This window comes from Pseudorca crassidens, chromosome 7 (assembly GCF_039906515.1).
Source record: "Pseudorca crassidens isolate mPseCra1 chromosome 7, mPseCra1.hap1, whole genome shotgun sequence".
Classification (NCBI taxonomy): Eukaryota; Metazoa; Chordata; class Mammalia; order Artiodactyla; family Delphinidae; genus Pseudorca; species Pseudorca crassidens.
Window position 1 is genome coordinate 113,351,621 of NC_090302.1, and position 25,051 is coordinate 113,376,671.

General features: G+C 40.6%; 1 protein-coding gene across 5 annotated transcripts in view; it reads right to left on the bottom strand.

Annotated features, from left to right (window-relative positions):
• CLCN3 (chloride voltage-gated channel 3) overlaps window positions 1-25,051 on the bottom strand; it is an 83,581-nt gene that overhangs the window by 39,384 nt on the left and 19,146 nt on the right. The window contains exon 1 of one of the 5 annotated variants that reach the window (XM_067745381.1): window positions 8,953-9,146. The exons of 3 other annotated variants lie outside the window; for them this stretch is intronic. In XM_067745381.1, coding sequence (XP_067601482.1) covers window positions 8,953-9,031 — 79 coding nt within the window. In that variant the 5' untranslated portion in view covers window positions 9,032-9,146. Of the gene's footprint in view, window positions 1-8,952; window positions 9,147-25,051 lie in introns of those variants that run through there. One more of the 5 variants, XM_067745384.1, reaches the window with a different exon arrangement.

A 25,051-nucleotide genomic window follows, 5' to 3' on the forward strand; every position in this document is an offset into this window, starting at 1 on the left:
GCAAAAATAACTTTATTGATAAGAGGACTTTTTGCCTTGTTTATTTTTTCCCCAGACACAAAAGCATACCTATGTAAACACAACTTTATTATTTATTAACATCTATAATCTAAACAAAGAGTTTTTAAATTATCTGTCAGAAAATTTTAATTTATGTTATTTATTTGGTTTTGGTTTTGGGTTTTGTATTGAAGTATAGTTGATTTACAATGTTACGTTAGTTTCAGGTGTACAGCAAAGTGATTCAGTTATACATATATATCTATTCTTTTTCAGATTCTTTTCCCTTATAGGTTATTACAAAATATTGAGTAGACTTCTCTGTGCTATACAGTAGGTCCTTGTTGGTTATCTATTTTATATATAGTACTGTGTATATGTTAATCCCAAACTCCTCATTTATTCCCCCTGCTTTCCCCCCTTTGGTAACCATAAGTTTGTTTTCTGTGTCTGTGGGTATATTTCTGTTTTGTATATAAGTTCATTTGTATCACATTTTTTTTTTAGATTCCACATATAAGCAATATCATGTATTTGTCTTTCTTTGTCCAGTATGCTTCACTTAATATGATAATCTCTAGGTCCATCCATGTTGCTGAAAATGGCATTATTTCATTTTTTATGGCTGAGTAATATTCCATTGTATACATATACCACATCTTCATTATCCATTCATCCGTCAATGGACATTTAGGTTGCTTCCATGTCTTGGCTATTGTAAATAGTGCTGCTATGAACACTGGGGTGCATGTATCTTTTCAAATTATGGTTTTCTCCAGATATATGTCCAGGAATGGGATTGCAGGATCATATGGTAGCTCTATTTTTAGTTTTTTAAGGACCCTCCGTACTGTTCTCCATAGTGGCTGCACCAATTTACATTCCCACCAACAGTGTAGGAGGGTTCCTTTTTCTCCACACCCTCTCCGGAATTTATTATTTGTAGATGTTTTAATGATGGCCATTCTGAGCATTGTGAGGTGATACGTCACTGGAGATTTGATTTGCATTTCTTTAATAATTAGCGATATAGAGCATCTTTTCATGTGCTTTTTGTCTATCTGTATGTCTTCCTTGGAGAAATGTCTGCCTATTTTCTGAATAGGTTGTGGGTTTTTTTGATATTGAACTGTATGAGCTGTTTGTATATTTTGGAGATTAATCCCTTGTCAGTCACATTGTTTGCAAATATTTTCTCCCATTCTGTAGGTTTCCTTTTCATTTTGTTTATGGTTTCCTTGGCTGTGCTAAAGCTTTTAAGTTTAATTAGGTCCCATTTGTTTATTTGTATTTCCATTGCTCTAGGAGACGGATCCAAAAAGATACTGTTATGATGTATGTCAGAGTGTTCTGCCTATGTTTTCCTCTAGAAGTTTTAGAGTATTTGGGCTTACATTTAGGTCTTTAATCCATTTTGAGTTTACTTTTGTGTATGGTGTTACAGAATGTTCTAATTTCATTTTTTTACATGTAGCTGTCCAGTTTTCCCAGCACAACTTACTGAAGAGACTGTCTTTTCTCCACTGTATATTTTTGCATCCTTTGTTGTTGATTAATTGACCATAAGTGCATGGGTTTACTTCTGGGCTTTCCATCCTGTTCCACTGATCTATATGTCTGTTTTTCTACCAGGACCATACTGTTTTGATTACTGTAGCTTTGTAGTATGGTTTGAACTCAGGGAGCCTGATTCCTCCAGCTCCATCTTTCTTTCTAAAGATTGCTTTGGCTATTTGGGGGTCTTCTGTACTTCCATACAAATTTTAACATTGGTAATTTGATAGGGATTGCACTGAATCTATAGATTGCCTTGGGTAGTATAGTCATTTTGACAATACTGATTCATCCAGTCCAAGAACATGGTGTATTTTTCCATCTGTTTATGTTGTCTTCAGTTTCTTTCACCAGCCTCTTACAGTTTTCAGAGCACAGGTCTTTTGCCTCCCTAGATAAGTTTACTCCGAGGTATTTTATTCTTTTTGATGCGATGGTAAATGGGACTGTTTCCTTAATTTCTCTTTCTGATCTTTTGTTGTTAGTGTACAGAAATGCAACAGATTTCTGCGTATTAATTTTACATCCTGCAACTTTACCGAATTCTTTAATGAGCTCTAGTAGTTTTCTGGTTATATTATTATTTAAAGAAATATTTTCATCAATGGGAAAAGAATAGTCTCTTCAACAAACGATGCTGGGACAATGGGCTAGCTATATGTAAAAGAATGAAGTTGGACCCTACCTACCTCACACCATACATGAAAATTAGCTCAAAATGGATCACAGACCCAAATGTAAGGGCTAAAATTATTAAACTCTTAAAAGGAAACAGAGGAGTAAATCTTTTTGACCTTGGGTGAGGCAATGGTTTTGCAGATAAAACACCAAAGCACAGGTGGCAAAAGAAAAAACAGATAAACCAGACTACATCAGAATTAAGATAATCGTTCCCACCTAGAGGCCAGACATTGTGTGTAATACTAACAATAAAAGAACATGTATTGAGTGCTTACTGTGTGCTAGACATTGTTCTCAGCACTTTACATATATTAGCTCATTTAATCCTCACAACCACCCCAGGAGATAGGTATTACGATCTCCATTTTACAAATTAGAAAAGGCAGGCACAGAGAGTTAAGAGATATGCCCAGGGCCACATAGTAAGTAGTGGAACATGGATTCAAATTCAAGTAGTTTGATTCCAAAGGCATTTCTTACCACTCTGAGTACTGCCTAAAAATAGCTTCACGGTTGGTTTGCTTGTTGCTCTGCGGGTAGGTTAAGACTGTTGATGCTGCCTTCTCCCAAAACACCTACACACATGCACTGAGCGCTCATACAATTAACACAACTCGACGCTTCACCATCACCAGCCCTTTCTGCCTTTGGCCCCAGACCACAAGTCTGCTGCACAAGTTGTCACTGGTACTTCTTTGGTACCAGCACTCACATCCCTGTGCTTCGGCAGAGGTCAGTGACAATTACACATCCCATTCTCATCCTCAGGTTGTTCCAAACTCATCTCAGGCACAGGAAGCAGAGCCAACTGCCCCTCCAGGGGTTTACTTAGAAACTGGTTTTCAAACTTTTTTAACGGTGGCCCACAGCAAGAAATATTTCTCACTGACACAGTATACAGATATGCACCTAAGTAAAACCAAAGTTTAGCATATTTACTATTTGGCATATACTCTGGTATTTTTACTTTCTGTTTCCTTCCTTCCTCTTTTTTTTCTTTTTTTAAATATTTGTCACAACCCAACATGCTGAAACCTGTAATTTGACAAACAATGAACTAGAGAAATACAGACATTAATGAAATTGTCTGCTTTCCCACAAATAAAAACCTTTATATTCCCACCCACTAGTCCTCAATATGTATTTGCTGAACTGAGCTACAAAAAAATAGTACTTAATTGTTACACCTTAGAGTGAACTAATTTATTAGTAAATTTCACCATCACTCTTCTTCCACAGTCTAAGTCTTTTCTCAAAGGGGAATATCCAAATAATAGCTCTACATGCAAAAGTAGGTATATATTTGTTTACTAAGACTATTGCTTATTACCGCTGGGGTCAATCTCAAAAGATTTGAGAGCAGTGATCCCTGCCATTTAAGCTCATAGGCAGATTACTGTGCTATCACACACACATAAAACTTATATGCCTTTATTTTAAATTATGGAATAAGGCAGGCAGAAATCTAAAATTCTGCACATTCCCTGACAGCCCAGTTTCAGCTGTGTATTAAGAGCAGGAAGTGTAGTCCCCAGTGGATTTTCTCCTCCCTCTGTGACCCTATTGATAAGAAATGGTCACCCTCGTGAGGGAGGGGAAAGTGAGTGTTGTAAGTTGATAGTGGAAGTCCCAGAATGTCAGCAGATTTCCAAATGGAAGATTAAAAGTGTAACAGCACAGTGCTGGTACTTAGGAGGTGGCAACGGGACATCTGCTGGATAAATTAATATGATAAATAAAGTATTTACTCTTTAAATTTGTCCTGCCATTCACAGTCATACTTAACTGCCACCTATTTAAACGGCAAAGCCTTGGAAATTAAAACCAAATGGCAAAGAAGTTGACAGAAGATACAGGACCAGTAAGTAGCAATGCTAAATTACCCAATTCACTGTTTCCTTCTCTGTTCTATTGACAGCCCAAAATAAAAAGCCACATTCTTAGGTAGGGATGATAAAGTGGGTATTAAGACATCTGTATAACTGGAAACAAGTTCCATGTTCATTTATTATCTCTGCACATAAGATGATCTGTAGATTACATGAAAAAAAAGATTCATGGAATTTGCTCTCTTAAATGGTGGAGGGAATAAATTGACAAACTAAAGTAAATCCATCTTTGATCTAGTTAAGGTTGTAAAGAACTACCAAAAAACTATGAATTAAACATCTGTTTATTAAAAAACAAAAACAAAACTTTAAAATACAATTTAAGCCACCAGTCTCCTGTGGCCTCGTGTCAGCACGAAACAGAGACCTCAATGCTGGGAAAACAGCCAAAATCACAAACCTAATCTACGTGGCAAGAGACCTGCTCATGTTTTGATATCTTGAAACACAAAGCATTTTTAACTTACAACAAGCCATGAGATGGTATAAAATTAACCATACTAAAAGTGTCAGCTAATTTTAGAAAACAGAGCTAGAGGTAGTAATATGAAACACATTTAACTGAAGATTTTAAATTCATATACTGTGGGCAAAATAAATCTAAAGACAGGCTTTGTTTTATACTATTATTTTAGAATACAAAGACTTTTTGACATCAGATGAATTAATTTGTAAGAAGAGATTTAATTTTCTAGTTGGCTAGAAGATTAAAGGTAAGAGAAGTACAATAAGGACTCGAATCCTAAAATAATTTTACAAAGAATCTACAGAATGCCCCTGTGGCAATAAGAATCTAACACCTGGATTTTCAAATAACGTGCAAAAAATGCTAACTACTGATACTTCCAGGAGGGAATAAAAATGAACAAATTCATCTATTATAATAGGAAGAAAAAAGCTTTACTTAAATATATGTCTGAGCTAATGGATGTCAAGAAATGATTTCAGGTAGAAGCTTTAAAAAACAAAACAAAAAAACCCTTGGGAATTCCCTGGTGGTCCAGTGGTTAGGACTCAGCGCTTTCACTGCTCTGGGCCCGGGTTCATTCCCTGGTCAGAGAACTAAGAACCCGCAAGCTGCTCGGCGCAGCAAAAAAAATTTTTAAATAAATTTAAAAAAAAAAACACCTCAAACTTTATTTCAGAAGGAGAGCCACACCTCTTGTGGTCTAAGACCAGTGTTAGTCTAGCATTCAAGTTCCTCTGGGATCTGGCACTCTTCTACCTTCCTAAAGGACCCCTTTAGCCGACCCAGTGACACAACAAAACTAATCAGGGAACAACATACTAGGCACTTGGTCCCATCAGAGCACTTACTAGCCTATCCTCCCCACCAGGAACGCGTATCAAATCCCCTGTGGACGTGGAAACTCGGCCGACTTTGATAACACTTCTCAAAAGAAGACTGGTCTCCACCCCCCCACCCCCCCAAAACAGACTCACAGAACATGCAGTCTGTACCATTCACGAGAAATTAGCTTCCTTGGGGTTTTGTTTGTTTGTCTGTAAACCTGGGAAGCCTTCTTACGCTCCTACCAGACTGCACATGCCAAGTTATCACAGGGACATACACAGTGCAAAGCAGGGTGGCTCCACGATCAGACTATGAGTCTCATCATCTGCACCGAATCCTGACTTTTCTTGAACATTTCTTTTTTTTTTTTTTTTTTGCGGTACGCGGGCCTCTCACTGCTGTGGCCTCTCCCGTTGCGGAGCACAGGCTCCGGACGCGCAGGCTCAGCGGCCATGGCTCACGGGCCCAGCCGCTCCGCGGCATGTGGGCCTCCCGGACCGGGGCACAAACCCGTATCCCCTGCATTGGCAGGCGGACCCCCAACCACTGCGCCACCAGGGAAGCCCCTTGAACATTTCTTTACCTCAGTTTTGTCAACAGGAAAATGGGGATTATAACCGTTCCTACTTCACAGTCTGTGACAGGGGTTAAAATAATTTGTTACACATCAATGAGCTGACACACGTAAAGCACTTATTAGAACAGTGTATAGGTATTAGCTTTTATTAATATCACCATTACTACTCCCACCAGTTCTCCACAGCACCTGAGAGTGCCTTACACACACAAGAGAGCTCAACACAAACTTCAAAGGAAACAATATTCAAATAATGCTAAAAGTCCCAAAGATCAAATGCACTATAAGGGCCTGTTAGGATAAAAAAGAATTCAACCTCCAAACTACCTAAACTTCATGAACAAATAAGGAAAAAAGTTAAAGTATAAAACTAATAATGCAAATAAACCAAAGGTTTTCTTCCCCCCACCCCCCGATGAAAATGGAAGAGATATTTTATGAAAGAACTTAATAGTGTCTGACAGGAAATTTACTCCCAAAGATAACTATTCTAAAATGACATATTAATTTCTAATCCATCAACAATATATTAACTAATTCTATTTTTTTTAATAAATTTACTTATTTTATTTATTTATTTTTGGCTGTACTGGGTCTCCATTGCTGCGTGCAGGCTTTCTCTAGTTGCGGTGAGCAGAGGCTGCTCTTCGTTGCGGTGCACGGGCTTCTCATTGTGGTGGCTTCTCTTGTTGTGCAGCACGGACTCTAGGCATGCGGGCTTCAGCAGTTGTGGCTTGCGGGCTCTAGAGCGCAGGCTCAGTAATTGTGGCACACGGGCTTAGTTGCTCCATGGCATGTGGGATCTTCCCGGACCAGGGCTCGAACCCGTGTCCCCTGTATTGGCAGGTGGATTCTTAACCATTGTGCCACCAGGGAAGCCTTAATTCTCTTTTTAATCTACATCCATTTCTAGTCTCTGTATTACTCACTTAGGTGGGAACTGTCATATTTACCATCTTGCCTGGACAAGGAGCATTAAATCTAATTTATCCACAAAGGTAATTCCTAACCCTAGCACTCAGGGATTCAGTAAACAGTCTATTTCCTTCACTGATATGCTTTACAATTTTATACTTGGGTTATCTGCCTCTTCGCTCTTTTCCAGCCCCAAGAGATATTTCTAGTCATTGCAATTGTGTCCTTACAGGGAAGCTGATTCTTTTTCTTGATTCATATTAACTGCTTGTCTCCACATCTCCAGTTCCTTTGTTTTGACCCATGGCCAGAAAAGGTCATAAATTATGGAACACAAATAACCTCTTACCCACAGATGCTAGGATGCTACAGAACGGTCAAGTGAGCCTAATAACCAACTGACCTGTACTACAAAGACACAGTGTTACTCTCAGACAAAACGGCTTAGGTTGGCTGAGGAAGGGCTTGTCAAGGGATAAGGAACCCGTCTGAGCTGCCAAGAGTGGGACTGACTTAGACCTTAAGCAAGGTTCCTAAAGGACTATTTGTGAAAATATAATAGAAGCCAAAAGCTTCTAGTTTAGTGATAATCATACCAGGAACCATGCCTACTTGCACATAAGCTTTGGCTTACTTCTTATTATTTGCACACCTTATACAGAGGTGGGGTATATGCCAAGTCATGTCAAAGACTGCCACGGCTAACCTGGGAATTTCAATTTCCCAACCCCAGGTCTTCTGGTTTGTTATAAATCAACAAACGGAGGTCGAAACAGCTCAAAGAAAACACAGTTTAATTACTGATTAGCAAATACTGTGACATCTGAACAGTCACCATTCATTCAGGTTGCTTCCTGTTTAACGAAATCTCTACCAGAAAAGGCATGATGGGAACACAGAAAAAAAGGAAAGCACAGGAACACATTAGAGCTGGAAAAACAAACAAACCCAACAATTCTAGGTGTTAAGATTATGAGAAAATTTAATTTTCTTCTTTATGCTTTTAGGTATTTCCCCAAATGTTCTAAAATAATTTATATATACATATGTATGTATATTTTACTAAAAAGGTAATTAAGAGAAAGCACAATATATAACATGATCTTCATATAGTTTTTCTCAAAATCTGAAAAGCACGCTTTTGCCAACAACAGAATACTATGGGATATATAATGTTACAACTGTTCAGAGCCTAAAATATTGTCTAGAAGACACAAGTCAACCAATAAGTATTTGTTGAATATATTACCATTTTTCATCCTAATGGAACTTAATACTAAAGAAAGGTGTTATCAGAATACAAACTATGTTTTAAATAAGAGGCTAAATATGCTCAGGAAAATCATGACTTCGCTGCTTACAAAAGGAGTTCATAATATCATGCAGGAAATTCAAACTAATGTGGCTCGTAAATGAAGTCATCTAGCTAAGAGATTTTTCTTGAGGTTCAGTTTTTTTTTCTAGAACTGCCAGTCTATTTTCAGAATAATCAGTTTAAGAAAAATGAAAAAAGGGCAGTTCAATTAACATGTAACCATTTCTGGCAGTGCCTGCCGAAAGACTTACATGAATGCTGGGCGCTTTTCTGGCTTTTACAAACTACTGACTCTTATTTTTTCTGATGTGTAAAAATGATCCCATATGTTTTTATCATATAAATTTTTACCAGATACCTGTGGAAGACAATGTAGTTAATCAGCTGAATGCATGCTAAATAAAAATATTCATATAAAACAGTGTTCCTCTCTACTGCCATTTGAAAGTGTTCTAAAAGGCAGGTAAGAGCTTCTCCTAGGAATTGACGTTAGGGTGCAGGGGCTCCACGGTAACCGGCAGCAGCTGAAATCCAATGGCACGGGGACACGCGCCGGATTTCGCGGTGTGAAGTAAGGTGGAGAAGCGCCACTGCCCGCAGCACCCAGCAGGACTGGGGCGCGCTGTGACGGCGGCCGCGATGCGCACGCAGGGAACAGCCGGACCGGGACCCTCCAAGGCCCTCGAACCCTCGGCCCGGGAGCAGCCCCGCCGCCCGCCCGCATTACCTCGCCTGTGCAGCTCCCGCAGGGGGATGCAGTCTCCTCCCCCGTCGTAGGGCAGGTAGGGGTCGGAGGCGGCGTCCATGGCCGAGGTCCGCAGGAAACAGCGGAGGGAAAGCTCGCGAGCTCACCGCCCGCGCGCGCCCCGCAGCCCCGCCGCAGCAGGCTGGGCAGCCGCCATGCCCGACCGGTCGGCGCGCGCAGCCCCGCGGGCTGACGTCACCAAGGTGCCACGGTTGCTAGAGCGACGGGCTCGCCTCCCCATCAAGCAGGCCCTGCTACGTGTGACGGTGACTAAGCCCGGGGGTGACAGACCAAACAGCTTCCACAGCAAGGGGGCAACCACAGGACGGCGACAGAAACGGTACTTCTCGGTTTCCAACACAGAGCTGTAAACGGAAATTCTGCGTGTCCAAAACGCATGAACCTTTTCACTCCTAATGGAGATACACGCGAGCGACACTAATAAGGCCGTGTGATTTTACAGTAAAAATACACTAATTTGTAGGTGGTAACGTCACGTGAATCATAAAGACCTAGAACATACCTAAGGCTTCAGGAAACTTAGGTTTAAAAGCCTATTCCTAATTATCTAAAATGTGCTACTGTGGATTCAAAATTTCAGTAACTGGATCGGTACTAATCCCCTTCAGCAGCCTCTTATTTCCTTCCTTCAAGGAACTGGCTAGTAAGGCATTCCAGGTTTGAGGAGAAAGAAACGTAACATCCTAAGTAAATAACTTGGCTAGTTGTGAAACTGCAAAAAGAGATGTATGTACTGGGTGGGAGATTTCCTCTCTCCTGACTTCTTTTCCTACCTCACAAAGATTTTTGTTGTGCTAAAAAATAAATAAAATAAAAAGGCTTTTAGTGAAATATGTCTCAAAGTGCACTCTGTCTCTTTGCTAGACATTTTATGAAATTCAGAAATAAAGGAACTCTTTGTTTCAAACTGTCATTCCAACCAAAAGAAAAAAAAAAGCTGATGCTCATTTAAGCTGAGTTCAAACTTTTACAGCTGGCTCTCAGGTGATTACACTAGGAGATTCTCCTTCTGAAACAGCTATGGCAGGACGATGCCACTAATCAAAAATGTGCTATTCATTAGAAGCAGGTCCACAGGACTCAGAGGCTTTGTAAAATTTGTTTTCCTAAGTACTGAATGAGCCAACCCTAAGGTCTACTCCAATTCAATGATTTTATATGAGAATTGGGGGCAAGAGAAGGAAGAGAGGACTCAGATGGCAGTAAAGAGAGAAATTCTATTCGTGTAGTACATCTTAGTTATTTGGGAACTTTTTAAAACTTAGATTAAATAAAGTTTTTATATTTCAAAAAGTTTGAACCTCAGAAAGACATACTTTCTTATAAAATCCCACCTGGGATTTGGGAGAAAAGGTTCTGGGAAAGGAATATAGACTAGTTACTGCCATAGGACAATTCCATCTAATTCTGATTCTGGCTATTAACATTTATGAAATGACCATGGGTGGCTTTCCCCTTCTATTTTCTGTATTTTTCCAATTTTCTTGGAAATGATTTTTTTCCTTTTTCTGCATGGAGGAAGGCGTCAGAGCCCAGCAACTCCACCCTCCCCGCCATCCCCCCCGCCCTGGCACGACCCTGTCCCATCCGAGCCCCCAACCACCCGAAATGATTTTTTGTTGTTGTTGTTGTTGTTGGTACGCGGGCCTCTCACTGCTGAGGCCTCTCCCGCTGCGGAGCACAGGCTCTGGACTTGCAGGCTCAGCGGCCATGGCTCACGGGGCCCAGCCGCTCCGCAGCATGTGGGATCTTCCCGGACCGGGGCTCGAACCCGTGTTCCCTGCATCGGCAGGCGGACTCCCAACCACTGCACCACCAGGGAAACCCCGAAATGATTTTTTTAAACAAGGAAAGCGAACTTTTAAACAAAGAGCTAACTTTGCTAAATTAACTAAGTATAAATTTGGTCCTTTTTGGTACTTTGGTGTGTTAAGTTCTACTAGTATAAAACTTTTAAAAAATATACGCTATATGGCATTTATAAATAATTTAGTTTTTATACTACTTACATCCTACCATGCCTTTTTTTTTTTTTTTTTTTTGCGGTACGTGGGCCTCTCACTGTTGTGGCCTCTCCCGCTGCGGAGCACAGGCTCCGGACGCGCAGGCTCAGCGGCCATGGCTCACGGGCCCAGCCGATCCGCAGCATGTGCAAACTTCCCGGACTGGGGCACGAACCCGTGTCCCCTGCATCGGCAGGCGGACTCTCAACCACTGCGCCACCAGGCAAGCCCTCTACCGTGCCTTTTTATAAAATGAAAAGCTATCTACAAGTTTTCTTGGTAATTTGTAGGCACTCTCTTAACCTGTTTTTCCTGATTTACAACTTGGTCATACAGGAAAAATGAAAATGATAGCTAGCTAACACTAACTAGAAGGGGAAGAATACCTCCCCTATAAAATACATTGATAGTGTTGCATAGATAAAAGTTTTGTAGCGTAAGTAAAAAGTTTTGAATATTTTTAAAGAACAAAACATTTGTATATGTATGCATGTATATATAATATGTCGTGTATCTGTATAGAGTTAAGTTTCAAATGAGATATACCAAACTTAACAATTATCACTGAGGAAGGAATGAGGTGGAAGTGGGGAGGATGATGGTACATTCAGTTTTCACTTTATGTAAAGTTCTACATTGTTTAAAAATTTTAAACAATTACTTAATTTTGAAATAAATGATTACTTTTGTAATGATAAATCTGAAAATAAAAAAAATTGCAGAAATGAACACATTTCTCATGCTTATGGGGTCCATGGCTGCCACTTTCTCCTAAAGTAAAAGAATTATTATTCAGGCTAAGGTGCTTTCCAATTACACTTTAGAAAGGGAAGAGGTAAACTGGAAGGTGTGGCCGAAGAGGACTTCGACACAGATTAGGTATTATCAGACTAAGAAGCTGAATTACAGTTAAAGAGAGCAGAAGACACATTCAAGAACTCCTAGGCACGGCTGTGGTGCAGGGCAGGGGAATGCTCATGTCACCTACAAATTGGCACTTGCCATCTACCTCTACAAGGATCAAATCCTGAGCCGCTGCGGCTGCTGACCTTCCGCACCCCCTGAGAGGAGTTCAGGGTGGAGAGCACGAAGGAGGCAGGCACTCTGGGCTCTGGGGAAAACAGGCAGAACAGGTCTTCAGATAGATATTTTTAGGAAAAGATTTTATGAGCCCAATTCTTGCATCTCCTCGTATCTAGAAAAGCACTAAAATCTTTCTTGGTGACGTCTGCTCCTCGTGACTAGCAGAAACCTTCTGCAAAATATACGTGCTTGACTGCATGTACTCCCCGTTCGCCACAATCACATATATACTGACCTTAACCCCAGCCTCTTCGGAGCACTTTCTCAGAGCTCTCTGAAATGCTGTCTCCCGGGCTATAGTCCTCATTTTGCCCCAAATAAAACTTAACTCACAACTCTCACACTGCGGTTTTTTTTTTTTTTTTAGTCCACACATGGGACAGAACCTCTGCATAAAAAAGGACTTAGAATTTCAAAAGGGGGAGGTACTTCTACTTCCAAATACACCCTCCATTCTAACCTCAAACTGATGTGGGATTCTGGAGGTGTGACAATCAGGGAGGCACAGGGCATGATTATATGATTACAACCATGCACTATAACTACACATACATAACTATATGTAATGTTCAACCTTCAAGTCCCTCTGAACCCACATGATCCAAGAAATCTACAACATTAGAAGTGCTTAAAAAATAAAAAACAAAAATGTTTTTTATCTTTAGATCTAACTACCAATTTACAGGAAATACAAGAAACAGAGAAACATGTTATATGACAGCTCAGGAACACAATCAGGAAAACTCAAAATGGGAAACAAATGACCTGATTTGTTCGTTTCTTCAACAAATACACAGTAAGAAAAAAAAAAAAAAAGGGAAGGGGAGCCCTATAGAATTTTTTTTAAGGATTTAAAAGATATATCAACCAGTTTCAATGTACAATTTTTTATGAAACAATTGGGGAAATGTGAAATAGACAAGATCATTGATTACAAGGAATTATTTATTTTTTAGATGTAATAGCCTTTAAAAGAATTATTATCTTTTAGACATACATAATGCAATATATATAGAAAAACAGCAACCCAGAGCTGAAGAGTAGTTAAAACAGACCCCAATGCAGAACTTGGCTCAATGTTCTTTGGGTTAGGATTTGCATGCTTTTTTTTTTTTTTTTTTTTTTTTAATTCCTTTAAAAAAAAGACTTGCAGGGCTTCCCTGGTGGCGTAGTGGTTGAGAGTCCGCCTGCCGATGCAGGGGACACAGGTTCATGCCCGGGTCTGGGAAGATCCCACATGCTGTGTAGCGGCTGGGCCCGTGAGCCATGGCCACTGAGCCTGCGCTCCGCAATGGGAGACGTCACAACAGTGAGAGGCCCGCGTACCGCAGGAAAAAAAAAAACAGGAACTAACACAATACTGTAAATCAACTATACTTCAATTTAAAAACAAAACAAAACCCCAACAGGAGTTTCTGTGACAAACTCAGCTAAAATTTACATGGAAATGAAAAGGCCCAGGAATAATTAAGACACTCTTAAAGATAAGGTGAGAGGACTTGCTTTACCAGACACTGAGACTGTTTATAAAGGTAGAGTGATTAAAACAGAGTGCTTTTGACATAAAGCTAGAAAAATAACCAACAGTACAGAATAGGGAGTCTAGAAATAGACCCTCCTTTACATATGACCCTTGATATATATCAGAGGTGGCTCTATAAAAGAGTGGGTAAGAAAATGGTTTTTTTAGTAAGTAGCATTGGTACCACAGGCTACCTCCATGAAAAAAAAAAAAATTAAATACACCCTTATCCATACACACCCACAAAAATCACTCAGATGGTTATAGACTTGAATGTGAGAGGCAAATAAAGCTCTTACAAAATAATAGGGAAAAGTATCTTCATGACCTCAGGGTAGGGAAATTTTTCTAATGACAAAAAGCATTAGCCGTAACACAAAAGATTATGATACAGGACCACATTACAATTAAGAACATCTGTTCATGTCTGTCCATTAGGAGAATGTTATAGACTGAATGTTTGTATCCCACAAAAATTTATTTATTTTTTGCGGTACACGGGCCTCTCACTGCTGTGGCCTCTCCTGTCGCGGAGCAGAGGCTCCGGACGTGCGGGCTCAGCGGCCATGGCTCACGGGCCCAGCTGCTCCACGGCATGTGGGATCTTCCCTGACCGGGGCACGAACCCGTGTCCCCTGCATCGGCAGGTGGACTCTCAACAAATGCGCCACCAGGGAAGCCCCCACCAAAATTTATATATTGAAAACTAAAAATTTTATATATTGAATCCCCAATGTAGTGGTATTTGGAGGTGACTGGATCACGAGGGTGGAGCCCTCGTGAATAGGGTTAGTGCCCTTATAACAGAAACCCCAAAGAGCTCCCTAGAGGACAAAGAAAAAGATGGCAGACTATGAACCAGAAGCAGCTCCTTCTCACCAGACATGGAGTCAGCCAGTGCCTCAATCTTAGACTCCCGGCCTCTAGAACTGTGAGAAATCAATGTCTGTTGTTGAAGCTACCCAGTCTGTGGTATTTTTGTTACAGCAGCCCAAACAGACCAAGACAGACAGTGAAATACCACCCACAGAATAAAAGGTATTTACAACACATTTAACAAAAAGCTTGTTTATAGGAAATAAATAACTTTTACATACCTCTAAGACAGATATGGCAATAGAAAAATCAACAAATGACTTGAATAGGTACTTCAAAAAATTTTTCAAATGGCTCATCAGCATGACAAGATGCTGAATCTCTTTGGCTACCAAGGAAATGCAAATTAAAACCACAATCAGAATCCATAACCTAGCCAGCAGATGGACAAACTTAAAAGTCGGACATCATCAAGAGGTCGGTGAATGTGGAGCCAGGGAAGCTCTCATACATGCTTACCTGAGTGTAAAGCAGAACACCACCATGGAGAACATAGCCTACAACCCAACAAGTTCACACCCAGACCAATGAAATTTGTGCACATACACACTAGGATACATGTATAGTATTCAAAATAGCACTGTCTGTACCCACCAAAAGCTGTTAAGAACTCAAAGATCCATCAGTAGTAAAATGAGTAGGTATACGGTGGTGTATTTATAAAAAAGAATGATATAGTCTAGAGCAACATCATAAACGCTACTACTTGCAGCAAAGAAGATTCTTCAAAATCATGCTGCATAAAAGCAAGAAACAGGGCTTCCCTGGTGGTGCAGTGGTTAAGAATGTGCCTGCCAACGCAGGGGACACAGGTTCGAGCCCTGGTCCAGGAAGATCCCACATGCCGCAGAGCAACTAAGCCCGTGCGCCACAGCTACTGAGCCTGTGCTCTAGAGCCTACGAGCCATGACTACTGAGCCCATGTGCTGCAACTACTGAAGTCCACACGCCTAGAGCCCGTGCTCCGCAACAAGAGAAGCCACCGCAATGAGAAGCCCGCACACCGCAACGAAGAGTAGTCCCCACTCGCCACAACTAGAGAAAGCCCGAGCGCAGCAACGAAGACCCAACACAGCCAAAAATAAATAAATTAATTTTTTAAAAAAAGCAAGGAAAAAAAAATTTACTGTATGATTCCATTTATTTAACCCTCAACAACAGGGCAAAGCTAAATTATAATCCCATTGATGCACACTTAGATGCTCAAACCATAGAGTAAAGTTAAAAAAGTGACTAGACAAAGAGAAAACAGTATTTATCTCTAGGGAAAGGGAAGGGGTTGTCATCAGCAAGCTTCTGGAGTACAGTAATCCTTTATTTTCTTAACCTGAGTGGGTTGCAAAGGTGCTTGCCTTGTAATAATTCATTAAGCTGCAGAAGTATGCTTTACGCATTTTTCTGATGTGTGTTATACCTCACAATTCAAAAGTCTGAAAAGTTAGAAGTTTATCCTAAATATCTCTAATTCTACTAACATTTAGTGTGGATCTATTATTCTTTTTCCTTCCCTATCCTAAACCCCTCTAGTCAACTCTTATTTACAGTGTCAATCAGTTACAGATAACAGGTTCATAAGTATCTACACTGACTTTCACTTGTTCTAAGCACAGATTCTTCCAAAGAACTTCCTCTAAATGATAGTGGTTTAGAACTGTTTAAACAGGTCCACAGACTCCCTATGATTTTATGTGTTTACTTCAGCTGATGATTTTATAGGCTTAGTTCATAACTCCTGAAGCCTTTTTCAACTGAAATTTTTAACTGGAACCACAACACAAAACGGGATTTAACCGACTATTTTCTCAATTCTCCCAAGAACAGTTCATAAGTAATGCTCTACGTGCACAGGAACAAAGTCAATTCATTACATCATGACATTAGGGTAAGAGGGGTAGAGTACATGTACCAAACAATTATTCACTGACCGAGTAATTTTAGTTAACTTTCTATGGACTTCTTTTTGTGGAGCAAGACAACCATTACAGGTGACATTTGAGGTACAAATCCTCAGGCTCTATATATGAAAATCAAAACTAAGCTCACTTCTGTCCAATGACCTTCCTGAGGATATCCAACCAGTATTTGATCGGCTTTCCATTGGTATTTTAGGCTAATTTCACCAAGACACCACTTTACAATACCAAGTTCTTTTTCCTAGTTCATTAGTAACATCTTGAATTACAGCACTTCATAAACTTAGTATGGGTTAGGTCTCCCTAAATGTGTGACCTAACCCTTATCCAAGCACACAAATTTGCGAAGTCCCCTACTCCACACGTATTAAGTAAGAAATACAGGTGCAGAAAATGTTTACAAGGTAGTTGTCAACAGAATGTGAAGGGTGTCATATGTATTAAGAACATTGCTCAGAATAAGTATCAGATGAACCCTAGAATTATTTGCTCATTTCTAAAAATAATTCTGAGTAGACTGTTTGAAAGAGTTTTGACCTTCTGCTGACAGATAACCATTAAATGGTAGTGGCAGTGTTTTATTAATTTGATTTTAAGAATTTCTAAAAAACCCTTTACTGAGGATTCACGATGTAACCATTTCATGTTTTTTAAAGGGTTGAATTTATGTTGCCAAATTCAACTTTAGGGCCAAATGCCTCACTCATTAGAACCATGCCACCAATGTCATAGGTAGATGCCCGATGAAACTAAAATCAACTTGTCACCTACTGATGACATCATGAACAAACGTAACCTCTGAAGACCTGTAGCAAAGTCAGATTATCCTAACTCAGAATACATTTCTTGGATTTCTGAGCTATACCACAACTTTACACTATCAATAATTTGTTTTGCTTACAAATCCCCGTGCAAGGAACTGAGTTCACTAAAAGACTGCTCTTGGCTTACTTTATTAATGTCTTCTACCTGCAGCTGACATCAAAGAACTTCATTATTCTTATTCACAGGAAGCGACCAGCTCCAACTGTCTTAGCAGCATTTAGAGTCTTCAGCAACAATCCTACCATCCATTTGCAAACCACTGTATTCACTACACGTAAACAGATATTAATAAATGCCTTCCTCTCAGTAATTTTTGCTAGGAATTTAGAATACATTCATGTATTCAAATATTACGCAACCATTAAAAATTATTAAGGTAAGCTTTTGTACATAAGGCAATGCTTTTAATATTAACTGAAAAAGGTCCCGCCTCATACATGGCATTACCAGCTTCATGCGCTAGGAATACAGAACACTTAACTCTCCTTTCACCCCCAAAACCACATCCAAACAATCAGCATGTCTGCCTGATTTCACCTCAGAAGCTATACTGAATCCGTCTGCTCTGCATCTGTCACTCTGCCCGTCAGAGAACCATCACCTCCCTTTGACCTACCACACTTACCTCCCTGCTCTCACTACCTTCCAACCCACCTGCTCACACGGCAGCCGAATAATCTTCTAAAATTACTAACATATTACTCCCCCATCACTCTTTAGGAAAAAGGGCCCAAACCTTAAAATGCAGGATTTCAACCTCGCTTAACTACCTCTTCAGCCTCAGCCCCTCCCGCCTCTAGCTCCTAACTCCTTCCTCCCTGAGAGTCCCCCGCCTGTACCTGCACCTGTACCTGAACTCCCAGGGCCCCCACTCCACCCTCCCTCACCTGCCCGACCCCTCATTTTCCAGTTCTCGACTCCAATGGTGCATCTTAGATTCCCCCCACCACATGTCCTCACGCCCGTACTGCTTCTTTACAGCATTTCCCACAACACCACTGTAACTGGTTCTTGTGGGATTATCATTTATTTTAACGGCGCTCGCTCTCTCTCAGTAGAGCACAGACTCCATGAGAGAGACGTCATTCTTGTTTGCTGCTCTATCCCGAGCTCCTGGCATGGTGCCTGGCCCATAAAGGAGGCTAAGAATTATTTGCTGAATGGATTATACATAGAATTAAGTCTAGAAAAAAGATACGAAAACAGTCAGCTATCCATGGGTAGTAGGGTTACAAGTGATCTCAATTTACTACCTTTTCTCATTCACATCTTCTGCAATAAGCACATTTACTTTTATTATTTACAAGTTAATTCTTTCCTACCCATATTTTACAATAAACGTTACTTTGGACTAATTTTAGATTTATAAAAAAAAGTTGCAAAGATTGTACAAAGAGGTCCCGAATCCCTCCGCTCAGTTTCCCAGGCTGTTAACATCTTATGTGTCCAGGGCACATTTTGCTCAGCTAAGCAACTGACATTGGTACATTACCACTAAGTCAAGCCCAGACATCCTCTGGCTCACCAGCTTCTCTGTTACTGTCCTGTCTCTATTCCAGGGTCCCATCCAGGGCACCACATTGCATTTAGTCAATGCATCTCCCTCCACTCCTCTGGTCTTGACAGTTTCTCAGTCTTTCCTTGTTTTTCATGACCCTGTCCTGCAAAACATGCCCTCAGTCTAGCTTTGTCTATTGTTTCTCTTGTGCTTAGGCTGGGGTTATGGGTCTTTGGAAAGAATATCACAAAGGCAAGTGCCCTTCTCGTCACGTACTGGGGGTATGTGACATCCATATGGCCTCAGTGCTGGTGGGAACATCCAGTACTCGGTTATCATTTTCCCCTCCTCCATTCTTTGGAAGTAAGTCACTAAGTCTAGCCCATCCTCAAAGGAGGAGGTAGGAGTTAAGCTCCTCCTCCATGAGGGTAGAAGAGCTACATAAATTATTTGTAATTCTACATGGGAGACTTGTCTTTTCCCCCCCATTTATTTATCTGTATATGTATTCATTTGTATTTATCTTACACTTTGGTTATAATCCAATTCTACCTTATTGGTTTTTGCTCAAATGGTTCCAGGTTTGGTCACTAGGTACTCTCTCAGGTTGGTTCCAGTGTTCCTTTGACACGCCTTCATCTTTCTGTTTTTGAGCACTTCCTTCCTCTGGTACTACACATACCCTGGGCTCATCTTGTATTTTCCCTGCGCCAGGTCTAGAATTAGCATTTCTCCAAGTCAAGCCAAGTCATCACTAAGCTCTGAAGTTAACCATATAAGATTATTGTGAACCCAGGATAATCTATGTGAATGTCATGATGTAATCTGTTTAATGGCTACACTAAGTATAAGTAAGTTTAACCTTTGAGCACCCAAGCCAAAATTGCCACAAAGGACTCTCAGGTATAACAGCAACATTTGCACCATTTCTTTTACTATATTCTTCTATTTTGTTTTCAAAACTAATCTGAGTTGGGTGGGTAGAATAGATTTGATATTTTGTCTTCATTTTTCAGATAAGAAAAATGAGAAACAGAAGTGATGACAGTGACGACCGTCAGGGAGCTGGATGTAACACAGACAGTATATTCCATCCTGTGCCTTTTCCCTCCTGGATGATGATGACACTGCCACTTTCGGCCCCTGTGCAATACAGCTGTAACAACATGGGTGAATGACAGTTCCTACCACTCCACTGAATATCCTACTGGCTTCATAGATGTCCAGTTAAACCAAAACTTTTCTCAATACACCAATATTCGTTCAATAAATAAAAAGGAAAACAGACTCCTAAACACTATAAAATAAGACTAGCTAATATGTTAAACAGATGAATATTTTATAAAGTAGCAAACTTTTAACAAGCTTCTACTGGATGTATGCCAATATATCAAACACGGTAAGAAGGGAGGATGAAATAAACAACATCCGTGGCTGTCCACGGTTCACTAATATCCCAGCCCCACAAAATTCAGAAATAAGGAAAATAAGATTGCTCATCAAGAGTTCAGATATGTCATCAGTACATAATGGATCGGCTCTAAACAGAACAATGCAGACAGAAAAATTAATGGCTTACAGGCCAACACAAATTAGTAGGATAATTAGACAGAAAGATAGTGGGCTTAGTCTAGGAGGAAGGCAAGCTACAACCAAAACAAATAAGAAAAGTCAGGAAAGCAAACATACAACAGAAGCAACACAGTTCACAACACAGGAGAGGCCCCTAAGCCAAACCTGAGAAGTCAGGGAAGGCCTTCTAGGGGCGTGAGGTGTAACCTGAGAAGCAAAGCACAGTACTAACTGCTATTACAGGCAGAGGAAACATGTTCAAAGACCTGGAGATATGCAGGCCAGGCACAAGCCCCAACCTGACATTTACAACGCCCAGCACAAGAGAACCAAAGAAGGCCCATTTGCCACATGGCTAAATTTTAAGTTATAAAGCAAGTTAAACTATTCATGAAATATGTTCTATCTTCCTACATTGACAAATACACCTTATAGTGAGTTGGAAGTTCTGGCTCAGTTTTATAAATCTGAAGACAAATTGGTGACAATCTGGAAAACACTGCAAAGCATTTAAAAAAAAAAAAATCCACCACCCAGGGGAAAAAATCATTATTTTGGTGTATCTCCCTCCAAATTTGTGCGGGGTATGTGTGTGTATACAGTATTTTAAGAGAACTGGGATCACATTATACAAACAGATTTCACCCTTTTTATATAAGCCCTTCCATTCTTATAGCTTATAATACAACACAGCAAGTCACCTTATCCAGTCACCCAATGTGCATTTTGCAGCGGGCTTATCTTAAGTCAGAATTCTCACAGTATGGTCACGTGTGCCCCACAGACCCCCCCCCCCCCGGAGATGCCCAGGATCTTTTGCAGGGGGTCTGTGGGGTTAAAACATTTTCATAATAACACATTTGTGTATGACTGAAATGATACATTTGCACCAGTTTCCTATCGCTACTGTAACAGACTGCCACAAACTGAGTGGTCTGAAACAATACAAACGTGCTCTCTTCCAGCTGCTGAGGTCAGGCGTGTACAATCAAGGTGTCTGCCGGGATGCGCTCCTTCTGGAGGCTCCGGGGGAGACTTCTCCCCTTGCCCTTTTCAGCTTCCTTCTCCAGTTGGGCTGCGGCCCCCTTCCTCTTAGTACCCCAGCCTCGGGTCTCGGACTCAGCCTCCTGCCTCCGCCTTGCAAGGAGCTAGCCAGATAATCCAAGAGAAATCGCTCCATCTCAAGACTCCTCACTTACTCAAAACTGCAAAGTCCTTCTGCCATGTAAAGTAACCTGATGACAGGCCCCAGGGATCTCGGAGTGGGGGTGGGAGGGTTAGTGAGCCTCCACAACAGCATCTGTCTTTTTCACTCTACAGTATTTATGGTACATGAGTAATAGCAGGTACACGGCTGGCACCTAGCACAAAGCCAAGCAGGGGCACCGAGATGGACGAGCAGGCACTGTACTCTGTGCCACCACATCACCACCAGAGAACAAAGGCCTGTTTCCCTTCCACATGTCCTTCATAAAACAGTAAAGGTTATTCGCTTTACGAAATAGCAACTCTTGAGAATACACCCTTTTAATGGGAAGAATACACAAAATCTTTTTTGTGTATACCGTGGAACAATGGCTCCTTCTTGAGGAAAAGCAAAAATTAAAGTTTGGAAAACTTGTATTCACCAGTGTGAGCCTGACAGCTGCCCAGCACTTAAAGACTTCTGATGGGATTGTGGGATTGGTGGCAACAAAATGTGACTTGTTGGTTTTCTGTAATAAAATGTGTGAACATTAGCAAGATCTGCATAAATCTGAATTATGGGCTGAACCGTGTCCTGCCAAACGCATATGATAAAAGCCCTCGCCGCCAGCACCTCAGAATGTGACCAGACTTGGAGGTAAGGCCTTTAAAAAGGTAACTGAGGCTCAGTAAGGTCACTGGGGCAAGGCCTCATCCAGTAGAACTAGTACCCTCAAGGAAGAAGCAATCAGGACACAGATATACACAGACCATGTGAGGACGCAGGGAGAAGACTGCCATTTACAAGCGAAGGAGAGAGGCCTCAGAAGAAACGAACAACCAAAACCTCCATCTTGGACCTTCAGCCTCCAGAACTGTGAGGAAATTAATTTCGGTCGTTTAAGCCACCCAGTCTGTGGTACTTTGCTACCGCAACCCTAGCAAACTGATAAATCACTGCCTCAATTTCCAAATGACTAATGCATATTATAAAAGCATGCATGGGTAATAGATCCATTCAGAAGCACAAGATAGGCCAATGGATTTTAATGTAACGCAACACAGGAAGTTCATTAGTATGGGTTCACTTACCACACTGCAATTAACCTTTAAGAAATTACCCTCTGCCGAGTTTGGGTGTAGTATCAAAGAAGGATATCCACAATGATCTGCAAAGGCTATGAAATTATTTCTTCTTTAATATATATTTGTATAAGGCCAAATTTTCTTACATATTTCTCATAGGTTTCAACTGAACAACACATTACACGAAGTTGAATGAGGAAGCAGATCTAAGAATCTAGATGTTACCTATTAAGCTAGACATTAGAGATAGTTACAAAAACATGAAACGTTGCTCTTCTCACTCAATTTATTTTTACTTTGGAAAACAGTTATTTTTTTTCATAAAAAGTGTTATTAATGTTATAACTAGTTGTTATTTTTAAGTGAATTAATAAAGGATTGAAATTTAATTTTTAATACGGTAAATATGGATAGCTATAACCTACATTTAATAAAAAAAACAAGCTTGTTAGGGTCCTCAATAATCTTTTAAGAATAGAAAGGGATCTTGAGAACAAAAGGGTCTGAGAACTATTGCCTTAAAAGGTATACTTAAATATTAGTTAAAAACAGGCATTTTGTGAATACATTTTCTTTAATGTCTGTGGTAGCTACTCCCTTTAAAATCTATCATAGCTGCAATCATCATGATCTTGTCACATGGAACATAAGTTTTGGACCTTCTGTTAATCATTTACCTATGACTTCCAGTAGGAACAAAATTATTTTCAAAACAAAGACCCCCAACCCTGCCCACTCTTCATTAAGAGGCCTTCTAGCGGCTTCTATTCAGTCTTAGGTTTTGTTAGGCTTTTTCAACTTCTTAAGGAAAACGAGCTGAATGTAAGTAAATAGCTCCGTTATAATTCCGAAATATAATTCTAAAATCACTGCTATCTAATATATATCAAACCTTCAGCAAAAAAAAAATCACGATAATAATATACCTTGATGACTTCTGAAACTCTTCATACTGTCCATCTATTCCAAGATACTCTAAGATACACCTATGGATCCTGCCAGATCATCATAAATAATCAATGCCTGTACCATATAATACAGTACCCTTGTGGAATTAGGTCTTGTGATTCAAGTCAGCAATACTGATGGATGTTATCACAAAAGCCCTGTGAAAATCACTGCTGTTTACTCCAAGCAAAGTCTTGAAAAATCAGTCTAGTACATAGATAGGAACCACTTCATAATGTTTCTCAAAAATGGATTATCTTAATATCAGTAATAGGGCTTCTGCTGAGAAACTGATTGGGTTTTTCTCTCATAAACACTGTGAATCACTTAACTAAACAGGTTCTCTCATTTCACTTGCTGCTACAAAGCTTAGAGCCAAATTCCTAGTCTCCCCTCAGAAAGTAAGTAGTTTATCGCTAATGTTTTCATTGGCCTCATTCATCTCTACATTTTATGTCATTTCAACCTGTTTTCCTTTTGCTTCAGGCTTCTCAAATACTTATGTTAATTACTGAATTTTGTGTACCTTTATACGCTGCTTTACGTCCTTTCTTTCAAATGAAGTAAAGCATTAGTATATTACTCACTGTAAATACATTCGCACTTTTACCTAACAAGATGTAAGATCCTGGTTAATATGAATCCACTTCTAAGAAACAGCTCAGTTTCCTGGGGCTGACACCATGCTTCTGTGTCTAGCAGGACAAAGGACTGGACCCTGCACTGGCAGGTTTGGCCAAATCCTAAGAGGTATCCTGTAGATGGTCAGCCAGCTTCTGGCATGGTCCCTCTGCGTCCACTTCGCCAGGCCTTTCCTGCTGAAATTTCTAGTAGAGACACTTCTGACAAACACACCACCCAGAGGGTATGTGACAAATAAAATCACAACATTTTGAATAAAGCTAAATCTAACAGTAGATATGCAAATGAAAATGCTGGAATCTCTTGTAACAGCTCAGAAGGTTAAGTTAAGTGTTTTTGTTTGTTTGTTTTGTTTTTTGCAGTACGCGGGGCTCTCACCGTTGTGGCCTCTCCCGTTGTGGAGCACAGGCTCCGGACGCGCAGGCTCAGCGGCCATGGCTCACGGGCCCAGCCGCTCCGCGGCACGTGGGATCTTCCCTGACCGGGGCACGAACCCGTGTCCCCTGCATCGGCAGGCGGACTCTCAACCACTGCGCCACCAGGGAAGCCCCTAGGTAAGTTAAGTTTGAGCAGAGGTGGAAGGGTCACAAGACCTAGAACAGAACGACCCACCTCTCAGCCCATGCAGCTGTACGTGGTTTCTGAGTTCTGAGGCTCAGGATGTGATACATATGTGAAACAGAATACAACCATCTGTGTGATGTCTCTGCATTCCATTCCCAGTGATTATATGTCCCAAGGTCTTGGAAATAAAAATAACACCTGACATTTGAATTTAGTATTTCCGAGTTGGTTTAAGGTTCTCTATAGACAGGAAACAGAAGCAATCAGGGGCAAGCCCTCTGGATGCTACCGTTCCTTGCCCACTTCCTCTCTCGGTTTGTGACACTACCATCCACGCACAATC